General features: G+C 39.7%; 1 protein-coding gene across 2 annotated transcripts in view; it reads left to right on the top strand.

The window, feature by feature from the left end:
- RNF31 (ring finger protein 31) overlaps positions 1-12,101 on the top strand; it is a 1,258,066-nt gene extending 1,245,965 nt beyond the window's left edge. For both annotated transcript variants that reach the window (XM_044058825.1, XM_044058826.1), the window contains exon 22: positions 7,733-12,101. In XM_044058825.1, coding sequence (XP_043914760.1) covers positions 7,733-7,789 — 57 coding nt within the window. In that variant the 3' untranslated portion in view covers positions 7,790-12,101. The remainder of the gene's footprint in view (positions 1-7,732) is intronic.
- Positions 12,102-27,441: the final 15,340 nt, after the last annotated feature.

The raw sequence follows: 27,441 nt of genomic DNA, 5'->3' as shown, positions 1-27,441 counted from the left end.
CCTGACATCCAGGCAGTGTCCTTACTAGTCAGTTACTGAAAGTTACCCATAAACACAAATCTACTGGCATTCTCTGATTAGTTTCTGTTTTCAAACTTGGAGAGCTAGAAACAAGCTGTTACTCAGTGTGCAGCCATCTTGCAAGTAACTCAACACTCTTTCCTTAGTGCTATAGGTGTAATGCCATTTACATTTCAAGATATGGGTAGCATAGCCATTATGATAAACAGTTATTGCTCCCATCTACTATACATGACACTTTTTGAATGTTTATTTCCATCTTGGTGTTTCATGCACATACTAATGTTTGGCAGGCTGATCTTTTATAGTTTTTTCCTCTCCATTTGAACCTAATCCATGGTTTTCATTAAAACAAAAGTCTTGAAAAACCTCAAACAAACATTTTCTACCCACCAACATCCCAGTTACCGTAGAGAAAACACAAAAAAGTATGTATCTTTTCAAAAAATTAAGTTTAACCCTCCAGGGAATAGTTGCTCCAAAAATCAACAGCTGCACCCACAAGCATTAATGTCAACCATGCTAAAGATCACTCTGCAGCCTGTGTTTCCACTTACACTGACTACTGTCTATTCTCTTCATGTCTCCATTCCCTTTCTAGATGTGAAAAAACAAGTTTGTATGCTTTCAGAAAACATTAACTTTTAATGTTAAGAAAAAGTACACTTGCTATCTTTAACTAAAATTGTACACTGTTCTTTAAATGCATTAAAGTACCAAGATTGCTGGGGAAACTGCTATCTTTTATTCAGTTCCCATAATTTCAAACTATTTTTCTCTGAACTGTTTCTTTGTAACTGCAAATTTTGCATATCCTTCAGCAAAGAATACTCATAACTCTCAAGATTAATTGCTTGCACTTGTAGACAGCTCGTCTCCATGGAAAATAACTCAACAATGAAGCTTTGCAAATGTAACTGATGAAAGAGTAAATCTGCCTTCAACTGCAGAGCTCTTGACTCCCACTGAATATTTGCCAATGAAAAAAAGCTAATATCTGTTCAAATGCAAGAAACTTAGCATTTTCATCATTTTGTCTTATTTTTAAAGCCTACGTGCTTACAAAAAATATTTATAACTTAAGTGAAGGACATTAATCTAGACAGTCACTCTTGGAAAAATAAGAAATACTATCTTAATTCTACATATAACGTAACCAGTGCATTTTTAAAGCCCATTCCCATCCCAGCAACTCAGATCATAGCGTATTAGTATTAAACATTTAACTCTCTTTTGTCAAGTCTTTCTTCTCTTATTATACTGGAAAGACTGCAATTGTTGCAACTAAAAAAGTATTTGTTTTCTTTCACATCATTAATACTGCTGTTTCAAAACTTACAACAGTCACTGAAAAGACTCTTCCCTCCCCTCCATTTAAAAGGCCCCTAACTACAAACTACACAAAACTGCTTTATTATACAACAACCCCCCATTAATATTCCAAAACGTGCACGCTGATTGGTCAGCATGCACGTTGTAAATCAGAGTTATAGTAATGGAAAAAGGTCCGGTCGCCCGGACTTTTTCCATTAGTATAACTTTTTTTTTTTTTTTTACAGCAACAGAGAACGCAATATCTCCTTTGCTTTTTACAACTTGTTTCGATATGTTAAACGAGTTTAACACAGTGAGACAGCTTTAAAAAAAGCAACAGAGCATCTCCATTGCTTTTTTTAAAGCTGCCTCACCATGTTAAACCCATCCAACATAGCGAGACACTTTAAAAAGCAGCGGAGATCTTGCTTTCTCCGTTGCCTTTTTCAAAACTGTCTCACTATGTCAAATGGGTTTAACATAGCGAGACAGCTTTAAAAAAAGCAAGGGAGATTCTCTGTTGCTTTTTTTAAACCTGTCTCGCCATGTTAAACTCATTTAACACGGCGAGACAGGTTGTAAAAAGCAACAGAGATCTTCAGGAATATTCTTCAGTGAGACCTCCCAAAATTTAGGTTGCTGGAGATTCTGTCCCACTGTCAGGGAGTATGTGAAGATTGACAACATCAGATAAAGAAGTTATGTCTTACCATAACTTTCCATCTCTGTTGTCAGTCTTCACATATCCTTGACATACACACTGTCCTTCCCCCAATCTATAGTTTGTTATGGTTGATCAGATTTCCTTGGTGACATAGGTTTTTTTCTCTGGATTCAGATAAGACCTCTCATTTCTCTCTCTTTTGCGGTGGTGCTTGTCTGTCGCTGTTTATACAAACTTGATTTAAGGTAATTTGGTGAGGAGCATTATGGGTGGAGCTGAGCTCGAGAGTTTTTAGTACGAGCAAGCTGGAATAACGTCCGAGTCTGTTCCGAGCTTCAGAACTGAACCCACTGTCAAGGATATGTAAAGATTGACAACACAGATGGAGCATTATGGTAAGACATAACTTCTTTTTATGGCAAGATCTTATACAACTGTACTTTCTTCATGTTTATTTTATTTCCCAAGCAGTCATAGGCTTTAAGCCTGTAATGGATTTGAAGGACCAGAGACAGTTTGTGGTCTACAGGAAATTCAGGGCGTTAATGGTGCTGTTGATTCTATATGTTTTAAAAATGCTGGACATGCAGGATGTATGTTTCCACATACTGAAATCGTATATCCCCGGAAACTCCTCAGGCATGGAAGACATTGAATATTTAACATTTTGGCCATTCTCCTTTGGACTTTCCTCAGCAGATAGAGTCTTTACTAAGTGTTTATAGATCGTGACTGCCCGATTCCAGTGGAGAGGAATATACTTACCCCCCATTTTGGACAACAGCTTTCTTTTGGCCCCCTCTACACTGCTCAGTTTTTCTTTCATAAATCACAAAGTCATTACCCGGAAAAATCCTCTCTCTGCCATCTCAAGCAAATTACCTCTTTTTACAGACTCAGTTCTAGACAAAATACTTTTGATGCCTGACTCCATGTCAGACATGGTCTTGTTTTTTTCTCTTGGTGGGATTCTGAATCTCTTAAGACCCAGATCTTTCTCTGGATTCTGGGTTTCATGGTGGTAATAAGTGTGAAAGTCCCAAATTCCGTGTGACACCCATTCATATTTTAGATATTCATTTGAAAGTCAGTTGGTTACTAATCAGTATGTTTTCCTTATAGTAGACGTGGAGACAGAGATGAAGGGGGATGAAATTGGTTTGGACGGGATGGTGGGAGTGAGGGAAGTGAATCGGTATTATTACCTAAGCCAAAAGAAGAAGAAGAAGAGACCATGCTGTCTTGGAAGTGGATGACATGATAGTAACGAGGAGGCTGAACAGCCTATGTATCCAGAAGACAAGATGGAAGGGCAGTGCAACAAAGCTACTTGGCTTGGGATCTAGAGTCTACTCAGGGGGATAGGCTAGTAATGGTGTGGGGATTATGATGAGGGAGAGGCTTCAGAAGGTAGTGAGGAATGTCATCAGAATTAGTGACAGAGTCATGGCAATCAGACTCCAGTGTAATGATAGAACAGTATTCATAATCTCAGCCTATGTCCCACAGCAGGATTGTGATAGTGAGGAAAAGAGTGCATTCAGACAGCAGTTTAGGACGCACTAGATAAAGGAGGACAACAGGAATTGGTGTTGATAATGGGTGACCTGAATGCATATATTGGGACAGACAGAACAGAATATGAGGACCGGCTAAGTCTACATGAGCGGGGCATCAGGAATAAAGAAGAGACGATTCTAGACTTCTGTGTGGCATATGGCTTGAGAATAGCCAACACATTTCAGAAAGAGAGAGACGGTCACAGGATCACATAGAAAAGTGTCCAACATGCAACTTAGGTAGAGTACTTCCTAATAAAGAAAGGGCACTAAGGTAGAATCAGCAATTGTCAAGTCATCTCCCGTGAAACAGTCAGCCCATAGCATAAACTACTGGTTGCCACAATCGGCTGCAGGCAGTAGTCAGAGAAGGCTCTAAGGTCAACAGAGACCAAGCTGAAGACTAGGATGTTGACTGGAGAGAAAGCACAGCAGTTCAAGAAATTGCTCAGGGCTCTAGCACCTAAAGAAGAAGAGGAAATGGCTGGAGTTGAAGAAGAATGACAGCACCTCAAAACAGCATGTGTGAGGGCTGCAGAACAGATATGTGGTCAAGCCAAGTATGGAAATAAGGTACATAAGGAAAGCTGGTGGTGGAATACAGATGTCCAGGAAGTCACCAAAAGAAAGTAGGAGTGCAGGAAAAAGTGGGAGATAGAAAAGACAGACCAAGATGGGAAGGAATTCCAGTTGGCTAACAGAGGCTGAGAGGAGTTGTTGTAGCAAACAACAAGGCATCAGAGGCACTCTACCAGCTACTGGAAAGTGACTGCATGAATACCACATAGAAACCTTATCAGGTTGCAAGGCGAAGGCAGAAATAAAGAACACCCTTCATAAGGGATGCCAGCAACAAGCTGCTCACCAGTCCACAGGACTTAAAAGGTAGATGGAAGGAGTATTTCCAGCAGCTTCTGAATAAAGAAAACCCTGCAGAAGATGTACTACCCCAGACACAGCCTATGGTGGGAGAAGAGGAAGAGCCCACCCTAGCAGACGTAAGAACAGCATTAAGGAAAATGAAGTCAGGGAAAACAGCAGACTCAGATGTGTTCACAGCACAGACTATCAAGATGTTGGGTGAGACAGAGGAGAAGTGGCTCCTGAGGGTACTCATAGCAGTGTGGAAAGAAAGGCATATCCCAGATGACTGGAGAACAAGCATACTAGTGCCAGTGTTCAAAACAAAGGGGACATTCACAGCTGTGGGCAGAGTAGAGGTATCAAACTCCTATCACAGTACATGAAAGTTCTGGAGAAGATGATTGATAAATGAATATGCATAGTAGTATAAAGTAAAATGGGAAATGAACAGTTTGGATTCAGATCAGGATGCAGCACAACCAGCCTGATGTTTGCAATAAGACAGATACTTGAGAAGAAGCTAGAAATGAGGTGAGGGTCCAACTGGGCATTCCTAGACTTGAATAAAGCATATGACAAGGTCCCAAGAAAGCTGATCTGGACAGTCCTAAGGTGGTTTGAAGTATCAGAAACATTGGTAGAATTAATGCAAGCTGTGTACAACTATCCAGTGACTCAAGTACGAACAGTGTTTGGTTTTACAGAGCGTTTCCCAGAGGAGTGGGTGCGCATCAGGGTTCAGCTGCTGTTCATACTGGTGATGGACTACATTAGCAAACAGGTTGGAGGGGACAGGTCAACAGAGTTGGTGTATGCAGATGATGTGGCATTACAGGCAGACTCTGACCAAGAACGTTAGCAAAGGATGGAGGAATGGAATGCAAAACTTAAAGCATATAGGATGAAACTAAGTACAGATAAGACAGTTGTAATGGTAGCAAATGAGAAAAATCAGAAGAAACTGAAAACTGAGATAGAAGGGAAAACAGTGGAACAGGTTAACAGCTTCAAGTACCTGGGAAGGGTGGTTGAGGAGAAATGAATTCTGAATAAGGAGATCAAAGCTCGAATCAGAGGGGCTACAGCCAACTGGCACAATGTCAGGAGTAGTGTATGACAGAAAAAATGCCAAAATAGCTGCAAAGTAAGGTGTACAAAACAGTGGTGCGACCACTACTACTATATGGTACAGAAACATGGGCAGTAAAGGCAGAGCAGTTGATAAAGCTAGAGGTAATAGAGGTGAAGTGCCTGAGACTGGTGGTAGAATGCACACTATGGGACAGGTGAAGAAATGAGGACATAAGAGCAGAAGCCAGAGTAACTCCAGTTACAGAAAAGGTCAGAGAACAGATTATGGTGGTTTGAATACGTAAACAGAAGATAGTCTGGTGAAGATGAATTGGGATAGACAGGAATAAGGCAAGAGGAAATGAGGGCATCCAGCAAAGAAGTGGATGGATTGTGTGAGAGAAGACCTACAACAGTCAGGTGTGGCTGTCGAAGAAGATAGGAGAGTGGCAGTGAATAGGGCGAGATGGCAAAAGTGTCATGACATCCCAACCTCATGTAGAAAATGGGAAAAGATGAAGTGAGAGTGCTGTCCATAAACAGGAGAAGATGAATTGTGATGGAATTGAGTCAGTGGTGTTAGAACTAAAAGGAGTCCATGTGGAAGTTTGACTGGGATATACAAGTTTATTTAAGGGTGACTAAAGGAGTCTTGGATTTCTTTGATGTGATAGGTTTGTTTATCCATTTTAATATTGTCTTTAGTGAAATTGTTTTCATGTTACCATTTTTGTTTTTACAGGCACTAGGCTGTTAAAATATATATATAAAGTTTCATTAAAGTGTGTGAAGGTGGCAACATGTGGCATGGATTTTAATAGCTTCCAATTATGTTGGGTTAGAGCACTGGCAAAGGTGTCTTTGTTAAATTTTGTTGTATTGTTTTGTTGGATTACTTATTTGGTTATACATTATGTTTTTGGATTAGCTATAGTAATTTCTGACTGTAGAGTTTGGAAGGTGATCACTTATTGTGTCTGGTGGACAGTCAAATGATTGAATTGTGTTTGGTTTGTTGTTAAGGATCCAATCTAAATTGAGTGTCTGTCAGAAATTTTATTGATTGCAGTGGAGAAGGTGATTAGTTGTGTAAAGCTGTACAAGTTAATTGATTGTGAGGAAGTTTCATTGTTGATGAACTGTCAATCTATATTGAGGTTGCCTTGTATAACTGTTTCTTGTTAGTGGAGATCTTCAGTTGTTGAAATGTTGCATAGTGGAATGTATATAGCTGAGATACACAACAAACTTTCTATTTTTGATTTTGGATGAGAGGTATTCCTTTTCGGATCCGTAGGGGAGTGGAGTTATTTATAGTCAGTTATTGTATATAATGGCAACACCACCTTCAGGTTTGTTTTTCCATTCAAGCCTGAGTATATTAAATCCACCTGTATTGCCATGCAAAATGTTGCCTCTGTTATCCTTGACACTGATCTAGCCATTACAGCTGGGAAACTGTTTGACAGCTCTCATTTCTTAGGAATCTGCAGCACCATTTGTAACACAGATATCTGCTGGTGCTTGAAATGGAGTCCATTTTTGTCAGGTTAGTAGGTCTGTTATGAGCCCTTTGTATAGAAGATGTGAGGTTCTCCCTTCCTTACTTGCAACTGATTCCTTATTCACTTTTTTGTTTTTCCTATACTTTATATGGAAACTATTTTGTCAGTGGGTCTACGTGTTGTAATATGCAGCACTAGTGTCTATTGAAAAGGAGAGGTAACATGGGTATTATGCTTTTCTACAAACTTTCTCTGGGTTTACAGTGTATCTGAGGTAACAGTGGGTGGCCTTGACACACAAGCTTGTTTACATGGAACTTTCCTTCTGATCCTCTTATATGTTTACTCTAGTACCATTGACATGTCCAACAGCACCTGACCTTCTAACTGAGGTAGTGTTAAGGTAATTTCCTATGCAGTTGTTTTATATTTTAGCTACCATAAGACATGTCTTATGAGGAAGGAATCATAAGAAGCTTTAAACACTGCCTAATGGAGTAAACAGTTCAGTTCAGAGTGTAGTTTTTCATAAATTGGAAAGATGTTTGGGCCAGTTGACAGTCATGGTGAAAGCAGAAAATAAAACTGGCCACTGATGCTTGATCCAGAAGTAAGTGCAGACCTGTTGAAACATTATTTAAAAGTATATGCTGATTTTTAAACAATGCAATCTCAGAGCCACGTAAGAAAACGCAGTGGTGCTATGTCTGATGTTTTGATCTTTTCCTTCATAGAAACTGATGGCAGAAGTGCCACTGGATGACAGAGTACCTCGGAAGAAGCGATACTGATGTTCCTGCTTTTCAATCCATGGTGTGTGACAAAGACTGTGTTCAGCACATGGATGTGCCTTTCAGAGTGTAAACCCCACAGACAGCTAGTTACAGCAGAAGAACTAGCAAACTTGAAAGGTGATGGAAAGAACGAAGTTGGAATTAGACAACTGATTCAGCTTGGTAGTTAAAAAAGCATAAAGATGTAAACATTTTGTGACTGCCTCAGAGTTTTGAGAAGAGGGAATATAAACAGGACAGGTTACACAACTTCTCTCTGATCAGTGCCTGTGGACTTGCTGTACTCCTAATGCAAAGGAGCAGGGCTTGAAATAATTATCTGCGTGATTGTTCAGATTTCTGTGATGTTTTCTAATGTTTGTATGTAGGTGACTGCTAATTTTCGCTTCCTTGTAATCTCAGGTAAAGACTATTTTTCAGTAGTAAGAATGTGGGCTCTGTTCAAATGGTCTTGACTTCCAATAAGTAGCTCTGTGTGGTGTTCTCATAAGAGAGTAACAACAGGTAAGACTGGTTAAAATCCTAACACTTCTGACATCATGCCCCACTTCCAAATTCTTACACTGTTAGGAGGCTGCATCTGATGGCACTTTATATAATTGCATGATATGTTGTCTTATGAAGCAGACCTTTTCCATGTACACTGCTGAGCAAATTATCTTTTATTTGTAGGTATTTCCCACTAATATTGTCTTCTTTCTTGATAGCTGTATAAATTAGCAAAGTAACTTTAGACATTAAATTGCTAGCAAGGATTCTTATATTTGCTGTCTTTTCTGCCAGGACTGTTCTATTACATCCTGAGCTGTTCGTCTGCCAGGCATTCATCTATCATTAATATTAACTTCAGGAAACATTTTGTGGCATAATTTTATGATGCAGAAAGAATAACATGTAGAAAACACTTTTCCAGCTCTCCTTAGTTCGTATTACCAACCATCTACAAAAATCCTCCACTGACGTTATTTCATTTGACCCAAAGAACAGTACAGGTAGATGATTGTGGTGTCATCTTGACCCTAGCAGACATCAGAACCATAAACACAGCTTCTTGTACTGTCTAGTCGGTTGCCAATACCAAGTACTATTCTTAGGATAGTCTTAAGCTATTTGAACTTAATGATCTGTGGCTAATGCATGTTTCTTGTTACTGTTGCTACTGTAAACCCATCAAGATCTTTGAGCTCTTTGTTATCCTTTCCTGGTAGATGTGGTGGAGGCATCTTGTGTTACTGGAAGCTGGCTTTATTACAAATTGCCATAGTTTTCTTTGCCGTCACTTTTTATGAAATCTGCTTCTGCTCTACCTTGTTCACACTGTGGTGAAAGGTGTTGAAGCTCCTTTTAATCAAGGCTGCAGTACCCACACAAATCTTGGCTTCCTCAGTACTGCCAGTACAGCACTACTAGGCCTGAAATGCTGACTTGGTACAAAGTATTGCACATGGTTACAGAACAGACAGAGACACCTTCATTTCCTTACTGGATTTTGAGTCCAGTTTAGATTATCCTGGTAAAATAATGTTAAAATAAAATAAATAAATAAATTAAAACCTGATGTTGGATGTCACACATTGGTATGAGGGTAGCCTTCCTGTCCATGATCTCTTCCTGTGATGGTCTCATTTTTAGAGAAGGAATACCTTGTGAGTCTACCAAAGGCACCTTGCATAGTTATTCACTACTGGCTAATTTCTGGTTGCTTAGAAATGGCCGTGACTGCACTGTAGTTCTCTCATTTCTGTCTCAGCAAGGCTGTGCAAAAGAAATAATTTCTAGCAAGTATTCCTTATGTGGACTCTGTGGCCATGTGGTGCTACTTTTGTCATATAAAACACTGATGTTTATAACAGTGTCCCGTCAAGTGTATCAGTGCCAATGTACTGCCTCAGAAGTAGCTTTTCTTTTTATCCCTTCCCCTGATGGCAGTTTGGGTCGTTAACGTCAGTGATGTTCAGCTCTGTAGAATTTGCTCTTTCCAGGGATATTTCACTTCTCTTTATGTTCTTTTTGGATCAGTAGTAGGACAGACTGTTCTATATTTGTATGCATTACAATACTTCAGCCAGCGTGAGCGGCAAGCGCTGTGCCTCCCATGCTGCTAATAATACACCAGGTGCATGCACTAATATTTGATATTAGTCAAATACATGGCATTATTTGCAGTTTTAGCCAACCAGTTCCAGTAAGGACTGCAGTCTGATATGATTGAGTTAGCTTTCTAGTCTTGTTTGAGATAATATGCCAGACACTGTTACAGGGATCTAGGAGGAAGTGAAAGTCTGGTTTTGTCCTGCTGACAGAATGTTCAACCCTTGCCCACCTGGATCCTTCAGCATTTTTGTGAGCAACTTTGGTGTCTTTACTTGCAGATCTACTGAGCAGGAAAAAAAAAAAACATTCCATCAGGTATAATTTCTCTTGATTTGAGTGCCTGAATTTGAACAGTCTCCAAATGTTTTTATTTTTGCTGTACTGCAAGATCACAGTATGTAACTATTTTTTTTATCATTGCAGGCTGTTTCTTTTATCCCCCACAGACTTTGGACTTTTAAGTAAGGGTAAGCAGATTACTCCCACATGTGCTCACAGTGCACACCCACACCCCTACAAAAAACACTTTTTATAAGACTGTCACACAGGTTTGGTTGCTGTGTTTCTCAACAGGTCTAAATCATCAGGTGTATTGCCAGTGGGTTGTACATCAGACTCTTGTTGGGGTTCAGATGTATTACTAATATTTTCTTCTGATTAGGCAAGCAAAGGGCTCAACGTATATTGGAATTAACTCTTGGAGTTCCTTAGTACTCCTTATGAGGAATGCATTCAGAATCTCCATCACCCTCTACTCTCACAAAAAATGAGTCAGGGGACCCTGTGGCACCACTTTTTGTTGACCATGGTAAATAAGACATGCACTCTTGACATTATGGCTCCAAAAAGTTGATTAGAATTACCTTGTGCCCCTGTATTTCAGCCCCAATTCCTATGGCTCCCATAGCTGTTCTCTCTTCCTTCTTCCAAGAAAATCAAATCCTTCTTCAGCAGATGACTACCTCTGTAGTTGCTGTGCCTAAAGAGGCTAGAATTTGTACCCAAAGTTATTTCATATTTCAAGTTCTAAAAAAACTGAATATTTTGGACCCAGTCATGGCTTTATCCCACTAAACATTATCAGCAGATAGTTATGTTGCAATGCTTTAGTTAGACAGAGACTTTATGTACTTTCTGACCACAAAAACAAGTAAGGAGCATGTTTTAAATTTTAGGAACAGTGTAGCATTGTAGTGCTTCAGGGCATCAGACTGCACCTTTATTTGGGGGAGGGGCCTGTTTGGAGTATGTTGCCTTTAGTTTAATTCCAGGTGCTATTAGTAGTGTCAATGATAACACTCTGCTAGTGGAGTAAAAGACTATCTGTCCCAGATTAGACCTTTTTTATTCTTTTAATTTAATTTAATTTCAGTGCAGAGTACAACAACATTAAAATACAGCTCATAAATCCTGTAAAAATTGAACATCATCTGCAATATTCAGGAGACAGTGCCATAGGCATTAGGGCTAACTCAGTACATAGAACATTCTCAGGCTATTTTCTGTCATATTGTCAGGAGTCCCTTGTGCTCTCAGAACTGCAGTTCTTAGTTGTTGCTTTGCTGTTTGAATGCAAGAGTCAGTGCTCAGCTTACAACTCTTGACGGTGTTCTTTTTTGATATTGCTGCTAAATTCACTAATCATTGTTGTCTATGTAAACAATCTCTTTCAACTACTTTTATTTTATGTTTGACTGCAGAGTCACTTGTTTCTGATGTATTCTCAGTGTCAGACTACAGTTATTGGCCTGGTACTATTCTCAGTTTGAAAATGCCATAGCCTGTGTTCCATAAGTGCACCTCTAGGACCCTGTTATCTCACAGCAGCAAACACCCTTTCACCTAAATCCTTCTGTTCCTTACATTATTATATCCTCATTCTCTTTTCAGTAGTGCTGAATTAAAATAAATTAGGGGCAGAGTACATTCAAAAATGAAAATAATGTACATAAACATATTGTGTATACCTGCTACTAACACCGTTTGTTGCAAAGATAATACTAACCTCTTTTTCTCTGTGTAATAGAGCTTTTTTCTCTTTTGATTCCCAGGCTGAGCCTGAAAATGGTCCGCTGGATCACTGCACTACCCCAGCTGGCAAATATTAAATGAATTAAATTATTCTTAATTGTATTCACAAACTTTTTCATTATTTGACTTTAAACATTTCTTATATACTGTATATTCCTGCATTGAAAAGATCTTTTGTGTTGTGCTTTTGTGAATTTATTTGCATGAGTTGTACCTGCAAATGGTCAAGAATAATAAATGTATACCTCAGCATAAATATGTGTAAAATAAGATTAAAAAAATGGCAGTGCTCTGGAGCCCAGCCTTCATGAGCAAGTTTGCCCAGAAAATAGTTTATTTGGTGAATTCCTCCAGCTGCCACTCTGAGTTACTTCCCAGGGTCCTTCCACCCACCTTCCAGTGCCACAAATCTGTTTAAAAGAATTTGCATGAGCTATGTGGGAAGTGAAAGAAGAGAGGTGAGAATGGCTGTAATGTCATTTGGTGCAAGGAATCACTGGTACCAGGACTCCATGGCTGTTTCCAGCACCCTACCATGCCCTACTGGTGCATTCAGCCAAAATCTTTCTGACACTGGTGGACTCCCCAACAATGGGCCATGTGAGCTACCAGGATCCCCTGGTAACACAACTGTCATTTTCCTATCTTAGACTGTCACTCCATAACTGTTCTGGTGATGGTTGCCTCCAATGGCAGCTTACCTTCTCACTGTTCCACTGTCAGGGGTGGCCTGATGCTACAGCAGATATCAAACCAGATCCAGTGTATGACATTGTAGATGCAGGTGACTGCAGTTGTGATGATACAGACCTTGTCACCTATGCCCACATGACTCTCTTAATGGCATTTTGTTCATGAGGGAACCACAACACCCAGAGCCTTGTCAAGTGTGCAGGACCAGAAGCATCCAGTCTTCTCTTCTTTCTCCTCTGATTGTCACCCAGAAGGCCCTATAAATCCATGGCCAAACCAACCACATTGAGTCTGCAGAGGACATTGCAACCCCTGACTGAGAGAATAAGAGAAACTCCATATCTCCTGCTTCTCTCCCTGAGGACCCAAGAAAAAAGCAAATGGTCCACATATCCCTCACCATCCACTTAAGGTGACTGCAGACAACATATAGTTGTAATCCCCAAACCCTCTTTGGTGATTCCACCATTGGTGGATATATTGAAAGATGCCATGAAGATAGCATAGAACAATCCTGATACAGTGCAACCATTCCTTGTAAGGCTGGTAGAACTTTTTTTTTTTTTACATTCCTGTGGACTGAAAATTCAGTTTTGAGGACTCAAAACCCTATGGGGAGTATTGCTTTTCTCAAAACTGCTTCTGTGTCAGATTGACTGTTCATTCTCCAGATGTGGAGTTGAGTACCATGGGCAGGCTTGAGAGGCACATGTTCACTCCCCAATGTTTTAGGGGGACCTCCTGGATAAGATAGTTACAGGAGGCAGAGCCATTCCTCATGAGGTAAGAAGGAAAGAAGTACATGGTCTGACTGCAATAACATGATTGTTCCTAAGTCCTATGGTCAATGTACCTTACAGTAAGGTTGAAGGTTCATTCAGAAGTATATTACATTGGTATGTCTGGTTCTGGCTAACTGATTCTGTGCAGTGTGTGAAGGAGTTTTATGGATTTGCCACTCACAGGTGCATTCTTGTTTGTTGATAGAGTAGAAAAGCAGATGAAAAGTATAGAAGAACAGGGCAAGACTGTCACATATGAGAAGAAAATTCCATCACTTCAAAGTATGTACGCAAGCACAAAGCAGCCAGAATCAGATGTGACTCTGGCAGAGACTACAGCAACCTCCACTGGGGTAGCAGGAAATGCCCAGAGGTTAAGACACCTTCACTAATGTAAACAATCAGTGTAGCATAGAGTGGAGTGTCTGACAGTCAGAGGGTAGCAGGCTTTTCATGAACAGTCAGCAGTGCCCCTAAAGCTTCTCCAACTTTTCCTCTGTGAAGACAGTGGGAAGGTTGTCCTTGCATGTATCCTATTTGTTCTCCAACACAAGGAACAAGTAGATAAGGGATGTAATAGCCAAAGTTGACAAGATCGCACACAAAATTCCTCTCCTCAAAAAGAATACTGATAGAAGTCCCAACCTGTCAAATGATCCTTATCTGTATTTTAGTGTAGGGGCCAATCATTAAAAGGTTAAGAAGACTTCCCTTTGATCTGGCTGTAGCCTCCAGGGTATTTACCAAATGCATGACAGTGGTTGCAGTTGAGCAGAGACTGCAGAGAGCTAAGGTGTTCCTTTACCTGGATGATTTGCTTGTAGCTCCACCTACCAGATTACTGCTGACAGCACAGACCCAGTCTCTGGCCAGGATATTTCACCTGCTAGGGATCACACTCGGCAAATCCAAGTTGCAGTTTACCTCCACCCATTGAATCATGTTTCTACAGTACATTTCGAACACCAGTCAACACAGAGCATTCCTAGAACAGACAAAGCTACAAGTTCTCCAAACCTTACTGCTAACTCCAGGAGCCACAGTTTGTAGCATCCAAGGCAGCCACCTTCCCAATGGTATTTTATGTGCATCTGCACTATAGCCTTACACCAGTCCCTCCATTTGCAGTGGTGACTGCATAAACAACCGTTCATAGGTTCATAGGTTCATAGGTTCATACTAGGCTATCTGCCCGAGGGCATTTACAAGCCTAGCCCATCGTTTTGTGGCTTACGCCACCCCTTTAGTATGGGGAACTATACCCATTATTTTGCTGTGCCTCTGTCGAGCAGTGACACTGAGGTAATCCCTGGGGTATATCTGCGATCTCCCATCCATTGGTCAAGATTTCTCTTGAACAAGGCCAGCGAGGTGCTCTGCCTCACATGTACCGGGATTTTGTTCCACAGCATAGGGAGTCTTTGGGTGATGAATCTATCCCTCCAGCACATCCTATTAATAGCCGTGTCAAGGTTTAAGTCTCCGCCCTTGTGGCTCTGATGGATCTAGATTTTTGAGGTGAAGCATATTCATCAAATCTGGGTTTGACATGGCCTTGTATGTTAGGCAAAGGTCACCTCTGAGCAAGCGGTAAGTGACTGAATAGAGCTGGAGTTCTTTCAGTCGGGCAGCATAGGACAGATTTTTGAGACCCTTTATCCTTTTGGTGAGGAACTTTTGTGGCCTCTCCAGCTGCTGCAAGTGTCGGGTCAGATACATTCCGAATGGGGCATTGTACTCAATCATTGGTCTGATGAGTGATGAGTAAAGGGAGACTATGACCTCCCTTGATCTAGATGAGAATCCCTTCATGATAAGGTGGGCAATGTAGAAGGTCTTCCTAACTACTTTAGCTACATGGGTGTCGAATGACAGACTACTATCAACCTGGGTCCCCAGGTCCCTGATAACTTCTTCTGTGCTCAGTGGATTTCCACCTATTTGGTAGCTAGGGGTAACCTTGTTTTTCCCGAAGGGTATGACTATGCATTTTTTGGCATTTAACTTTAGGCCGTGGCTCTGGCACCAGTTATCCGTTTCTGTGAGACCCTTCTGAAGGATATCTGTGTCAGATGTGTTTTCTACTATGGCCCAGTTTGCAGTCATCTGCAAACTTTGTCAGCCATAACCCTCCTGTGTTTGCTTGTACTTGGAAAAGTAGATGCCAAACAAGAGTGGGCCCAGGACTGAGCCCTGTGGGACACCACTTGTGACAGGCTTTGAGTCTGACATGGTGCCAGCAGCTCTGACCCTGTGGGTTCTGTCACTCAGCCAGTTTGCAACCCATCTTGTGATGTATGGGTTGACATTTAAGCTGATGAGTTTTTCAATGATACCGAATGGGGTATTGTATCGAAGGCCTTAGCCAGATCGAGGTAGGCTGTATGGACTGCCTTTCCCTCATCAATGGCTTTGGTGACTGTTTGAAAAAGTCAACCAAGTTTAAAAGGCATGATCTGCCTTTGACAAAGCCAAACTGGGTTGGATCCAAAGTCTGCAAATTCCTATGTCTTTATTTATGAGGGTCCATTATGATCCTCTCCATGGCTTTGCAGATAAGGCTTGTCAAGCTAATGGGCGGTAATTTCCAGGGTCGGTGGAGGCACCGCCTTTGTGAAGTGGTTCCACAGTTGCAGTCTCCCTGGTGTATCCAGAGGTAAGACTTTGATTAAACAGCTGTCCTAGCTGTGGGTTTAATTCCTCATTGAGTTCATGGAGCACACAGCCGGGGACACCATCAGGTCCCATGGATGCTGTGTTTCTTGCTTGAGAGAGAGCAGTTCTCACTGGGGCGGTGGAGATGTTTGGGGGATGCAATCGTTTGGTATAGATATCTCTCCTTTGGGGGAGGGGAGAAGTTTGCACTGAACCTGTCAGCCAGTATGTTGGCAATGTCTGTAGGATCAGTAATCTTCACATCATTTTGAACTAGCTCTGAGCATATCTGGGAGTTTCCTCCCAGGTTTCTAACATAGCTAAAGAAGGCCTTATGATTGTCTTTTGAGTCTTTAGCTATTTTTCTCTCGAAATTTGCTTTGGATGATTTTATGAGAGCTCTTAGTTTTTACTTATAGTGATCAAGGGTGTCTTACCTTTTAAGGATTTTTCTCTATCTTGTAGTAGCTTCCTCCTTTTGTTGTAGAGTTTGTTTATGGCTGGGGTCCACCAGACTGGACGCTTGCCTTTGGTACAAAGAGTCTTTGTTTTGCTTGGGATTGCCTTATCCATGCAGTCCTGCAGGTGCTGGTAGAAGGCATTTGTAAGTGATTCAGCGGCTTGAGTACTGTTTTCCGCCGCTCGGGGCCTTAAAGGAGACCACACTAGTCTTTAGAAGTGTGAAGTCGGCTTTTGAGAAGTTCTTTACTGTGGTCTTTTTATTTCAGGTGGGGTGGGATGAGGACCTCCAGCGAGATTAGTTTGTGGTCTGATCTCACCAGTGAGGGTACACCTCGGTGTTGAACATTGTGCTCCCATGTTCGTGATGATGAGATCAAGTATGTTATCTCCTCTTGTGGGGATGGTGACTAGTTGTTCCATGGCATTTGAGTTTATGAATTCCAGGAACTTTTGGGCTAGGGTGTTTGGGCTTGAGTAGTGTTCCCAGTCTATATTAGGGTAATTGAAGTCACCTAGTATGATGGTGTTTGGTGATACATTTATCCCTCTAGTGTTTTCAGGAAGGCCATGTGAGGTTCCTGAGTTTGTGAGGGTGGCCTGTAACATGCTACAATTTGCAGAGCAGTCTTGCCTATGGTTAATTGCACCTGGATGGTCTCCGATGCATCGTTGCCACCAGTCTTGAGGTGTGGGTGTCCTTGATGAATATGGATACCCCTCCTTTCTTGGTATTGTCCAGATTTTGGGTCCGAGCATGATATGAGGTAAAACCTGATAGCTGGGGTGCTCTCAGGAGCCTTGAACCAGGTTTCTGTCACAGCACAGACATCGATGTTCTCCATACTGAGAAGGGCCTCGAGTGCGTGCATTTTGAGATTTAGACTTCTGGCATTGAGCAGCATTACCCTTAGTTTTTTCCTTTTGTGTTCTAGGGTGGTAGGTTTAGAATTTGAGCCTTGCCTAAAAAGGCACTATGGGGTGGCAAGAGCCTTTGCCAATATCCGGAATCCCAGGGTGACAGGTGCAAGCCCTCAGCGTGGCTTGTCCAGCATGTCATCCCAGGCAGACAGACACTGGATCCCCTTTGAATGACACCAGTGTTTAAGCCAATTGTTAAAGCTGATCATCTTATCTCTGTATTGTGGCATCATTCTTGGTGAAGGTAGGATACTGCTCAAGGTCAGGGTCATACCTGTCTGGGCTACATAATCAGAGAGCTCCTCAATGTCTCTTTTCATGTTCTCAAGGTAACATTTGCAGCACCTACAGTAGTGATTGTACTTGTTCCAATTTAACCAAACACAAAACGTTTATCGAACCACAGCCCACGCGTTCTGACTGTATCTGTGTACCAAGGCGGGACAGAGCAAGTGTCGTGGTTATCGCAGAAATCCAGCTCCATATCAGTGTTGCAGAACTCGGGTCCGTGTTTTTGTAACTAAAATCTTTTTGGCTATTCATTCATACATTTGCCCAGGATCCTTAACAGTGCACAGAGGCAGCATATTTGTAGTGTACATCACTGAGCATGGGAGGCACATCCCCAAATTCCCATCTGTGCGAGGAAGCCAGTTAGGGGTTTGGAGGCAAGATATACCCTCCTGGGAGAGAGACATGACATCAAGTTGTGGGATGGGGTGATCAAACACAGCCTGTTTTTATGAGCGACCCGCATCCCAGATGCGACCAGTTTATTCCTGTACAGGTTCAGACACATGCTTATGCTGCCCCATAAATGGTCATTAAACCAAGCCATAGCCATAAATTACTTCTGCAGAAGAGATAACCAGTGACAGATCTTTTCACATGTCCTAGGAATGCAGAGTGAAGGGACTACTACACCTTATTCCCTGAAATCAACAGTTTAGTGGGGGATGTTCTCACAAACTACTGGCCCATGGGTCTGTTGTGTGTATACCTTCCCATCCTCTTGATCTTCAAGACAATCCAAAATGGAAACCAGCTCAAAACAATGATTATAGTGGTCTCATACTGTCCAAGGCAAGTATAGTTCCCAAAACTGACACCCTTCATATGGTATGGCCACCTTATTCTCTGCTCATACATGGACCATTCTGTACTATATGTCCAGGAAACAACACCTCAACATTTATGCAGTCATGATAGCTGCTTGGCCGTTCCATTGATTCCAGCAAGGGTTGTCAGGTATTGATCATATCCCAGAGACCACCAACATAATGATCATATGGTAATTAATGGAAAAGATTGCTACAGTGAGACACCCGAGGACAACGTGTCTCCACGCAAACACCCTGATACATCAGATCTTTCAGTACCCGGTAGGATTATCTGATAAAGATATTGTTACTCATCCTTGAAGGTTCATCTTGCCACCATTTCATGCTGTCACCAATGCACTCAATCACCTTTCCTGGCAGCATCTGTAGTGGATAAGGCCTTCTTAAAAGGAGCCTTGCAGCAAAGGCACCCATTGAGGGATTCCATACTGCCCTTCTACCATATTTTTTCTTTGAATCCCTCACCCAACTCCCCTTTTAACCCACTTTTGTGTCAGGCATGACATTTCTTTCATGGAAAACCCTGTTCCTTGTGGCCATTATGTAAGTCAGGAGAATATTGAAACTACAGGCTGTAACAGTAAAGCCACCATATAGGCTGTTCCATACTAATAGTGTTGCACTGCAGACCAGTCCCCCCTTCGTGCCTAAGAAAACAAATTTAACCAGCTGATCTATCTACATTTAGTTTTCCCAAGTACCAAACCAAAGGTGAATACATGCTACAGTGCATAAATGTACTTAGACGTCAGAGGTTCTGTCTGGACAAGACAAAGAACTTTAGGAAAGTCAGACTAATTGCATTCTTTGTGCCAAAAAGAAACTTCCAGCCAGTTTCTCCACTCTTTCTAGGTGGATTTCAGACTGCATTACTTGCTACTAAACCAGTGCAGGCAGGCAGCTCCCTGCTGCACCCAGAGTACATACCAGAGTGGCCCCTACCTCAGCTGCCTTCATAAAGAGAGCATCAGTGGGTGGCACATGTGCAACTATAAATTGAGCATCACTCCACATGTTTGCAAAGCACTACAGGCTAGACCTAACCTCTCATGTATGTTCCCTGTTTGGGGCCACACTGATGTGGGATACATTTATGTTGAAACTACCCAGTGGACACAGGGAGTCTCAATCCCAAATGTTTTCTAGTATGTCGACTTGTTGCATGTATTATGTTTATGATATATCTTTAATGGAAATAACATCCTCGATGACACATCCCACCCATTCCTTCCCTTTCAACATCTGGGGGGAGACCCATGTCATAAGTGACAACTTACAACTTATTGCCCAACTTTCATACCCTTATAACACCACCACTCTCATACCTTTACAGTTGCTACCTTGTACCATCAAGACAAGTAACCCTAAGACAACATAACAATCATATCTCAACACTCCTCGTTCCTTCCTTCCTTTCCTTAACCTGACTGAGTAAACAAGGGCTACACAATAATCCAGGAGCTCAAAACTAGAGAACTGAGGGCATAAAAGGATCTACATGTCGAGCAGTCCTGTTGCCTGTAGCTCTAAACTCTGGACTTCGCCAAGGTTGTTACAAAATGTGTTTTTAGTGTATTAGTTTCATGAGTCATATGGTATATCTTTAAAGGAAACCCAATGTGTTATTCATACTAACAAGGGAAAATTTGGCCAGGGAACTGTGGAACTTCCCTGTACTGTTTCTTCTGACACCATCTCATGCTATCACCAAAGTGATGAAACACATTTCCTGGCTGCATGGTGGAGAAGGTACACTGTGCAAACATGCTTGCTGAATGTATGTCTCTAGTGCTTTTCAGAAGGAGAATGAGTTACAAATTAAAAAAGGTTGCTGATCTACAAGTCTTTACAAATGGATGGTCTGGAAGATGAGCTGGTCAGAGAGGTAAACAAGCTGTTTCTGGAGTGACATAACAGATTAGAAATTTCCACTAGACATTTGCTGAGACACCAGAGAAATGCAAGAGCAGGCAGATGACTGATGGATGAGAGGAAAATGCAGGAATTTTGAGTGGTGTTCAGAAGAAGAGTCTGGCAAACCACATTGGAGATATACAACAGCTGTTCATCTGGAGGAGATGATTCAACAGGGTTTTTTTCTACCAAAGAAAAGGCCATTAATTTGTATTAGAGTAAAAAGATGTGTTTTAGTGGACAAGTGTGTTGTGGGATACTTAAGTGGAGCTCTAGGTTTTTTTTTACCTTAAATTCACTCTATAAATCATATAATGAAACATTTCCTGATGCTATATTTGCATATTTCTAGCTAGTGGCTAAATACATGATGAAATGTAAAAAAAATCTATCTAAAAAAATTTTATTACTGAATGTAGTTTGCATCTTGAAAGGAAATTATAAGTACATTTCAGAATGAATGATGTATCAAAGAAAGACATTGAAGGTTCCTTAAAAGAGAAATGCAGAGCTATATTTGGCATTAAAAATAAATGATGAAGTGGATAAATGCACAACTGAGTGTGGGAGCATGGGTTTCTTTGCATGTAAGAAATCAGAAACTGTGTTGTTTGTCAAGTGTAGCTCTGCTTAATGGACAAAAATGGGGCTATGAAGTATTGGAGCCACCCTAAATCTTGCTTTTATTGTGGTAGCTTTGCTCTTTCCTTTGCTAAGTGCCCAAAAACAAAGATGATATCTATATGGAGAAAGGAGCATCATAAAAATATGTTTTATGTGCAGAAAAATCTGGAAAGGATGGACATTTTTGGTTTACATTGAATGTAATAAAATATATAAGGCACACGCAAATGTTAGTGTGATATCTGAAATTAATGCCGATGCTGATAAAAATGAAAGTGATCGAAAGATTATAGAGTCATAGGTCAGAACTAGACTGTTGGATCCCAAGGACCATTAGTAGCCTAGCTGCAGTATCCCCAATCATGCCTACCCATTGACATGACTAATTTATATCTAGCCTGTTAGAGTATGCTTAACAAGGTATTAAGGTTGAAAGTAATTCTGCTACAAATATGCAACACAAATAAGGTATAAAATAAAGCTTGCTTAAATGTAAAAATAGAGTTTAGTAATATGTGATTAGCATCCATACCAAATGACTGTGGCTTAGAAAATAAGGACTTTGCGTAATGGATATGTTTTCCTACAGAATTAGCAAGAATGTATACATTTTACACTGTCAGCAAGAAAGCTGACCTCTTACAGACTTAGCAAAAATCAGGATGTATGCATTTCAGTAAGAAAGCTAACCTGCTTCCTTAAAGAATGGACAACAGGGAAAACAATCTGTATGTGTTTCTATCATATGACACTTAGAATGGATATGCTTTCATCAAGTCAGCATTTTCACAAGATGTTTCCTTAAAAGACAATAGCAGCATTATTTCTGTACAGGATAAAAACATATTTTTCTGCAAACACCAGCAAACAGATGTTTTCATACAAAGACCAAAATAGAATAACAAGGAGAAAAAACAGGATGTAAAAACACTGTGAAGAGGCTATAGCAGATCAAATTGTTAGAGGTATTTATGTAGGAACACACTTGTTCCGAGGTAATATTGCATCTCTGACATCATCCATGCTGTTTGAGAAGTAAAGTAGTACAGCACCTGAAACTGTTACGGTAGTTTGTGTGATTTGTTATAAAAAGTTATTGGTTACTGCTTTTAAAGTGACAGAGTTTGGTGCTGCATCAGTGTATATTCTGCAAGTTTCTGTGGGCAACAGACTGTAAATGCAATTATAACTAGACTTCAGCAGAATTCAGTCAGCAAGACCTTAATGTCTTAAGAAGACTTTGGATCCATCACAGTAAGCAGCACCTTGATAATTTTTCATAGCCCCTAGCTTGAGGGGCCAATGTCAATGTTAGTTAATGAAAGATAGCTGTAAGGGTAGGAAATACAATGCAGCATGCAGCACTAATATTGAAGAATTGGAAGAATGAGTTGTGTTACCTGAAACAAGAAGCAGTCAGAATAATTTTCAGACAATGGCAACAAATGAAAGTAGCGGAGAAATTATTACAGAAGAATAAGACAGTAAGGAAAAATGAAGAACATTTACTGGGAGAAAGAGTAAAAAATAAAAAGGAAAACAAGTTGAAACAGCTTATAAAAGATTTGTTGTGTTTGAATATTAGTAATCTCTGAATTGATTTGAGAAAGTTTGCTGTTTAAATGTGAGACAGTACAATGTGATGTAATATGTTTGATAGACATACAATCTATCAGTTTAGAAAAATGGAAGCAATTTTAAGCTTTATGGGAAGAAGAACTACTGCTGACTTTTTAGTCCTGAGACATGCATGGTGTGGCAGTGCTAATTATAAATAGCAAAATTAAGATTTTGAATATGCGTATACTAGTAATATGATTTTAGTAGTGAGGTTAAGGGTAAAGAAAAATATTTTTGCACTGTTGAGTTATATGTGTCAATACATTGTGAAAGAGCAGAATTGTTTGAAGTTAAGAAATGTGTGACTTGTCTGGAGACTTTATACATGGAAATTTTTACATAGATCTTTTTATACACCTTTGATGATGAATAAAATAAATAATAAAGATAATCTATGTAAGAGATGTAATGTAGAAATTAATGCTGACTGGGCTCATATGTTTTATGACTGTATAAAATTGAAAGAATACTGGAAGTCAGTTAATGAATTTTTGCAGGCTCTTTTTACAGATAATTTCATTATTTCTAAATCTCTTATATTATTCAACACACCTGTACCTCAAAGTGTTAAAAAGGTTAAGCTTCCCTTGTTATGGTCTATTCTAGCATTGGCTAGGAAAATAATAACCAGAAATTGGATTTCAGATACACCTCCTTCGTTCAATGAATTTAAAAATGTTATGAATATAGTGTGCCATATGGAAATAAACACAATTAGTTCAAGAACAACTAGAAAAACATCTTATTATATTGTATGGGATAATTTACAAAATTTGTTAAAAAAATCCTAATTTCAATAGCATGGTATTTTAGTTTAATTAATTGATCTGATTGTAGTGGATGTCTTTGTAAATACTTTAGTTGTTTTGTTGAATGTTATAATCATATCTATTTTTAATTACTTGTATAAAATTGTTATGATATTTCTCTTGTATGTTAAAACAATAAACCTGTTTTAAAAAAAAAAGAAATGTGTGACTGTGAACATGGATCTGGATCTTGCTAAGATTAGTCATTTTAACAGCAGTTTAAGAAAACAGAAGTGTAAGATAGGAATGTTAAGAAGTGTTAGTGAGTGATGAAGATAGGGAGCTGCAGAATTAATACAGAGTGGGAAATATACCTATAGGAGGAGAAACTTAGAAACAGAAATTGACTATGCATTACATGTTAATTTAAAAAGGGTTGATAGCTCTCTGGGTTTTCAGACTTAGTTATTTAGAGTCTGCTGGGTGATGTTGCATCAGTTTATAAGAATATGTAGAGTGTTCAAAAGTTTAACAGTAAAAGTGGCAAACTCTAGAAAATGGTGAAGATAAAAGATGTGGGAAGAACATATAGACGTTAAAGTTTACTGTTATTTGGCTATCTGTATTGTATACGTTTAAAATAAGTAGAATTAATATTTGTTCAGTTAGTATGACCCTTATAGGATTTTAACAGCCTTTATATTGAAGGGCATATACTATTATTGGGTCTATATTACATATCCGAACGCTTAAATGTTCGAATCTCTAAAGATCGACCTTTAGCGATCGAACATTTAAATGTTCGAATATGAATAAAAATAAAAAACAACAAAAAAAAAAAGGGGGAAAAAAACTAAAGGGTGTAAGCAGGGGGGCAAGCTCCCCTGCACCCCCACACCCCCTGCTACTTAAATATACCAACTCCAAGATCGCGCTACAGTGTAGGGAATGGGAAATTTCCTGTTTCCGCACTGTAGTGCACTGAAGTACGATCTCTGAGTTGGTATATTTAAGTAGCGGGGGGTGTGCGGGTGCAGGGAGGCTTGCCCCCCAGCTTAAACTGTTTCCTTTTTCTTTTTTTCTTTTTTTTTATTGTTTTCTTACATATTCAAACATTTGAATGTTCAACTGCTAAAGGACGATCTTTAGCGATTCGAACATTTAAATGTTTGGATATGTAATATAGCATTTTTATGGAAGTTATCTCTGGACAAGTGTTCTAAAGAAATATAAAGAAGTGTAAATGTTTTGGTGAAAGATTTTTGCAAGGAGGAAGGGTACTATTTTGGGAGAAGAATAGTAAATGTATATCAAGTAGAATGTTTTGGAAATGTTTAGATTTAATGTTAGTTAAATTATGTGGACATGAAAAAGAAAACTATAAAATTGCTAGAGTTCTTAAGAATAATTAAGGTTCTTAAGAGTGTATTATTTTTTGGGAAAGAAATGTACTTTTGTTTATTTTATAAAAAGCAAAGGGCTTTGAATTGTGTAATGACAAATTTGTTAGACCACACAGTGTGGAACAAACAGCCCTTAATGGAGATACTGTCTAAATTGTATAGGATGGTAAATTCATGTCTTGATCTTAGACAGTGATCTTGCAGCAGCCTGCAGCTGGCATAAATTGCACTTGATGAGTTGAAAAGGTCATAACAAACACATTGACAGCACAATTTTGAGATTGCAAAGGTAAACATCTGGAAGCCTGAGGAGCATACCTCTCAACCGCTTAGTGCTAGAAATCTGGACAAAGCCTGACAAAATGGGAAACAAAGGCCCGAAAATAGGGACAGATTTTAAATATTGCTCTTATAAACTTAGGAAGTTGCTAGAATATCAGTGCTTGTGTTAACATGCATTCTCTAAAGGATTTCAGGTCTGAAATTCAAATGTATGTCATTATTTAGTGACTTCAATCCTCAGATCATCCCAGTAATTTACCAGAAAATCACAAATTTTATGAAGCACAAATGAAAAAATATGAGGCAAAAATCTGGAAAGTTGAGAGGTATGCTGAGGAGGTTAGATTGCAGTAGTCAAGCTAAGTCTAGACCATGTATTTCTTTGCCTTATATTATATATACCTGTTGCTCAAGCTGTTGCTGAGAGACTGACTTGCTGCCTGCTGTGATATTCCGAAAAGATAAGAGTTTATTCTCATCTTTCATCTGCACTTTTGATTTAATATCTCTGTAATCTGTACAGCTGTATTTACTGTCCTTTTTATTGTGAGCTAGAGCTAATATGTTGTGTTGACCTCAAGTTTGTAGTGAAATCCTTTGTCTAGAGGCCTGTCTGATTACTTAGTGAGCAAAAGTGAACAGAACTGGTTTTATCTGGGCAGGGCATTCTTGCAACTGTATTCTCTGGATAATAGGTCTGGTTTCTGTTTCTGTGCCTTACATCAGATATACCTGTTACTCAAGCTGTTGCTGAGAGACTGGCTTACTGCCTGCTGTGATTTTCAGAAAAGGTAAGAGTTTATTCTCATTTTTCATCTGCACTTTTGATTTAATATCTCTGTAATCTGTACAACTGTATTTACTGTCTTTTTGTTGTGAGATAGAGCTAATATCTGTTAGTGTTGACTGCAGTTTGTAGTGAAATCCTTTGTCTGGAGGCCTATCTGTTTACATAGTGAGAGAAAGTGAACAGAGCTGGTTTTATCTGGGCAGGGCATTCCTGCAACTGTATTGTCTGGATAATATGTCTGGTTTCTGCTTTCTTTGCATTATATCAGATATAACTGTTACTCAAGCTGTTGCTGAGAGACTGACTTGCTGCCTGCTGTGACATTCAGAAAAAAATTATTCTCATTTTCATCTGCACTTTTGATTTAATATCTCTGTAATCTGTAAACTGTAGTTACTGTCCTTTTTGTTATGAGCTAAAGTTAATATATGTTAGTGTTGACCTCAGTTTGTAGTGAAATCCTTTGTCTAGAGGCCTATCTGCTTACTTAGTGAGCAAAAGTGAACAGAACTGGTTTTATCTGGGCAGGGCACTCCTGCAACTATATTGCCTGAATAATAGGTCTAGTTTCTGTGCCTTATATCAGATATGCCTGTTACTCAAGCTGTTGCTGAGAGACTGACTTACTGCCTGCTGTGATATTCAGAAAAGATAAGAGTTTATTCTCATTTTTCGTCTGCACTTTTGATTTAATATCTCTAATCTGTGCAACTGTATTTACTGTCCTTTTTGTTGTGAGATAGAGCTAATATCTGTTAGTGTTGACATCAGTTTGTAGTGAAATTCTTTGTCTAGAGGGCCTATCTGTTTACTTAATGAGAGAAAGTGAACAGAACTGATTTTATCTGGGCAGGGCATTCCTGCAACTGTATTGGCTGGATAATAGGTGTGGTTTCTGCTTTCTGTCCCTTATATCAGATATACCTGTTACTCAAGCTGTTGCCAAGAGACTGACTTACTGCCTCTGTGATATTCAGAAAAGCTAAAAAGTTTATTCTCATTTTTTGTCTGCACTTTTGATTTAATATCTCTGTAATCTGTGCAACTGTATTTACTGTCCTTTCTGTTGTGAGCTAGAGCTAATATCTGTTAGTGTTGACCTCACTTTCTAGTGAAGTCCTTTGTCTAGAGGTCTGTCTGTTTACTTAGTGAGAGAAAGTGAACAGAACTGATTTTATCTGGGCAGGGAATTCCTACAACTGTATTGTCTGGATAATAGGTCTGGTTTCTGCTTTCTATGCCTTCTATCAGATATACCTGCCTGCTGTGATATTTAGAAAAGGTAAGAGTTTATTCTCATTTTTTATGTGCACTTTTGATTTAATATCACTGTAATCTGTACAACTGTTTTTCCCACCCACCCAGCCTGTTTTTGTGGTGGTCTTATGTTTTGGTGGCTTTGAGTTGCCCACCACTGGTATAAAGTTGATACTGGACACCCCCCGTCACATTACATCAGCTCATTCTACTGTTAATAGTGAGAACTTAGCAAAGGCCCACCCCTTTAGCTT

The sequence above is a fragment of the Protopterus annectens genome, chromosome 16.part0 (genome assembly GCF_019279795.1).
Source record: "Protopterus annectens isolate FY-2018-M chromosome 16.part0, PAN1.0, whole genome shotgun sequence".
Classification (NCBI taxonomy): domain Eukaryota; kingdom Metazoa; phylum Chordata; order Ceratodontiformes; family Protopteridae; genus Protopterus; species Protopterus annectens.
Note: the sequence above shows the minus strand (reverse complement) of the source record. Positions and strands in the feature narration are given on the sequence as shown.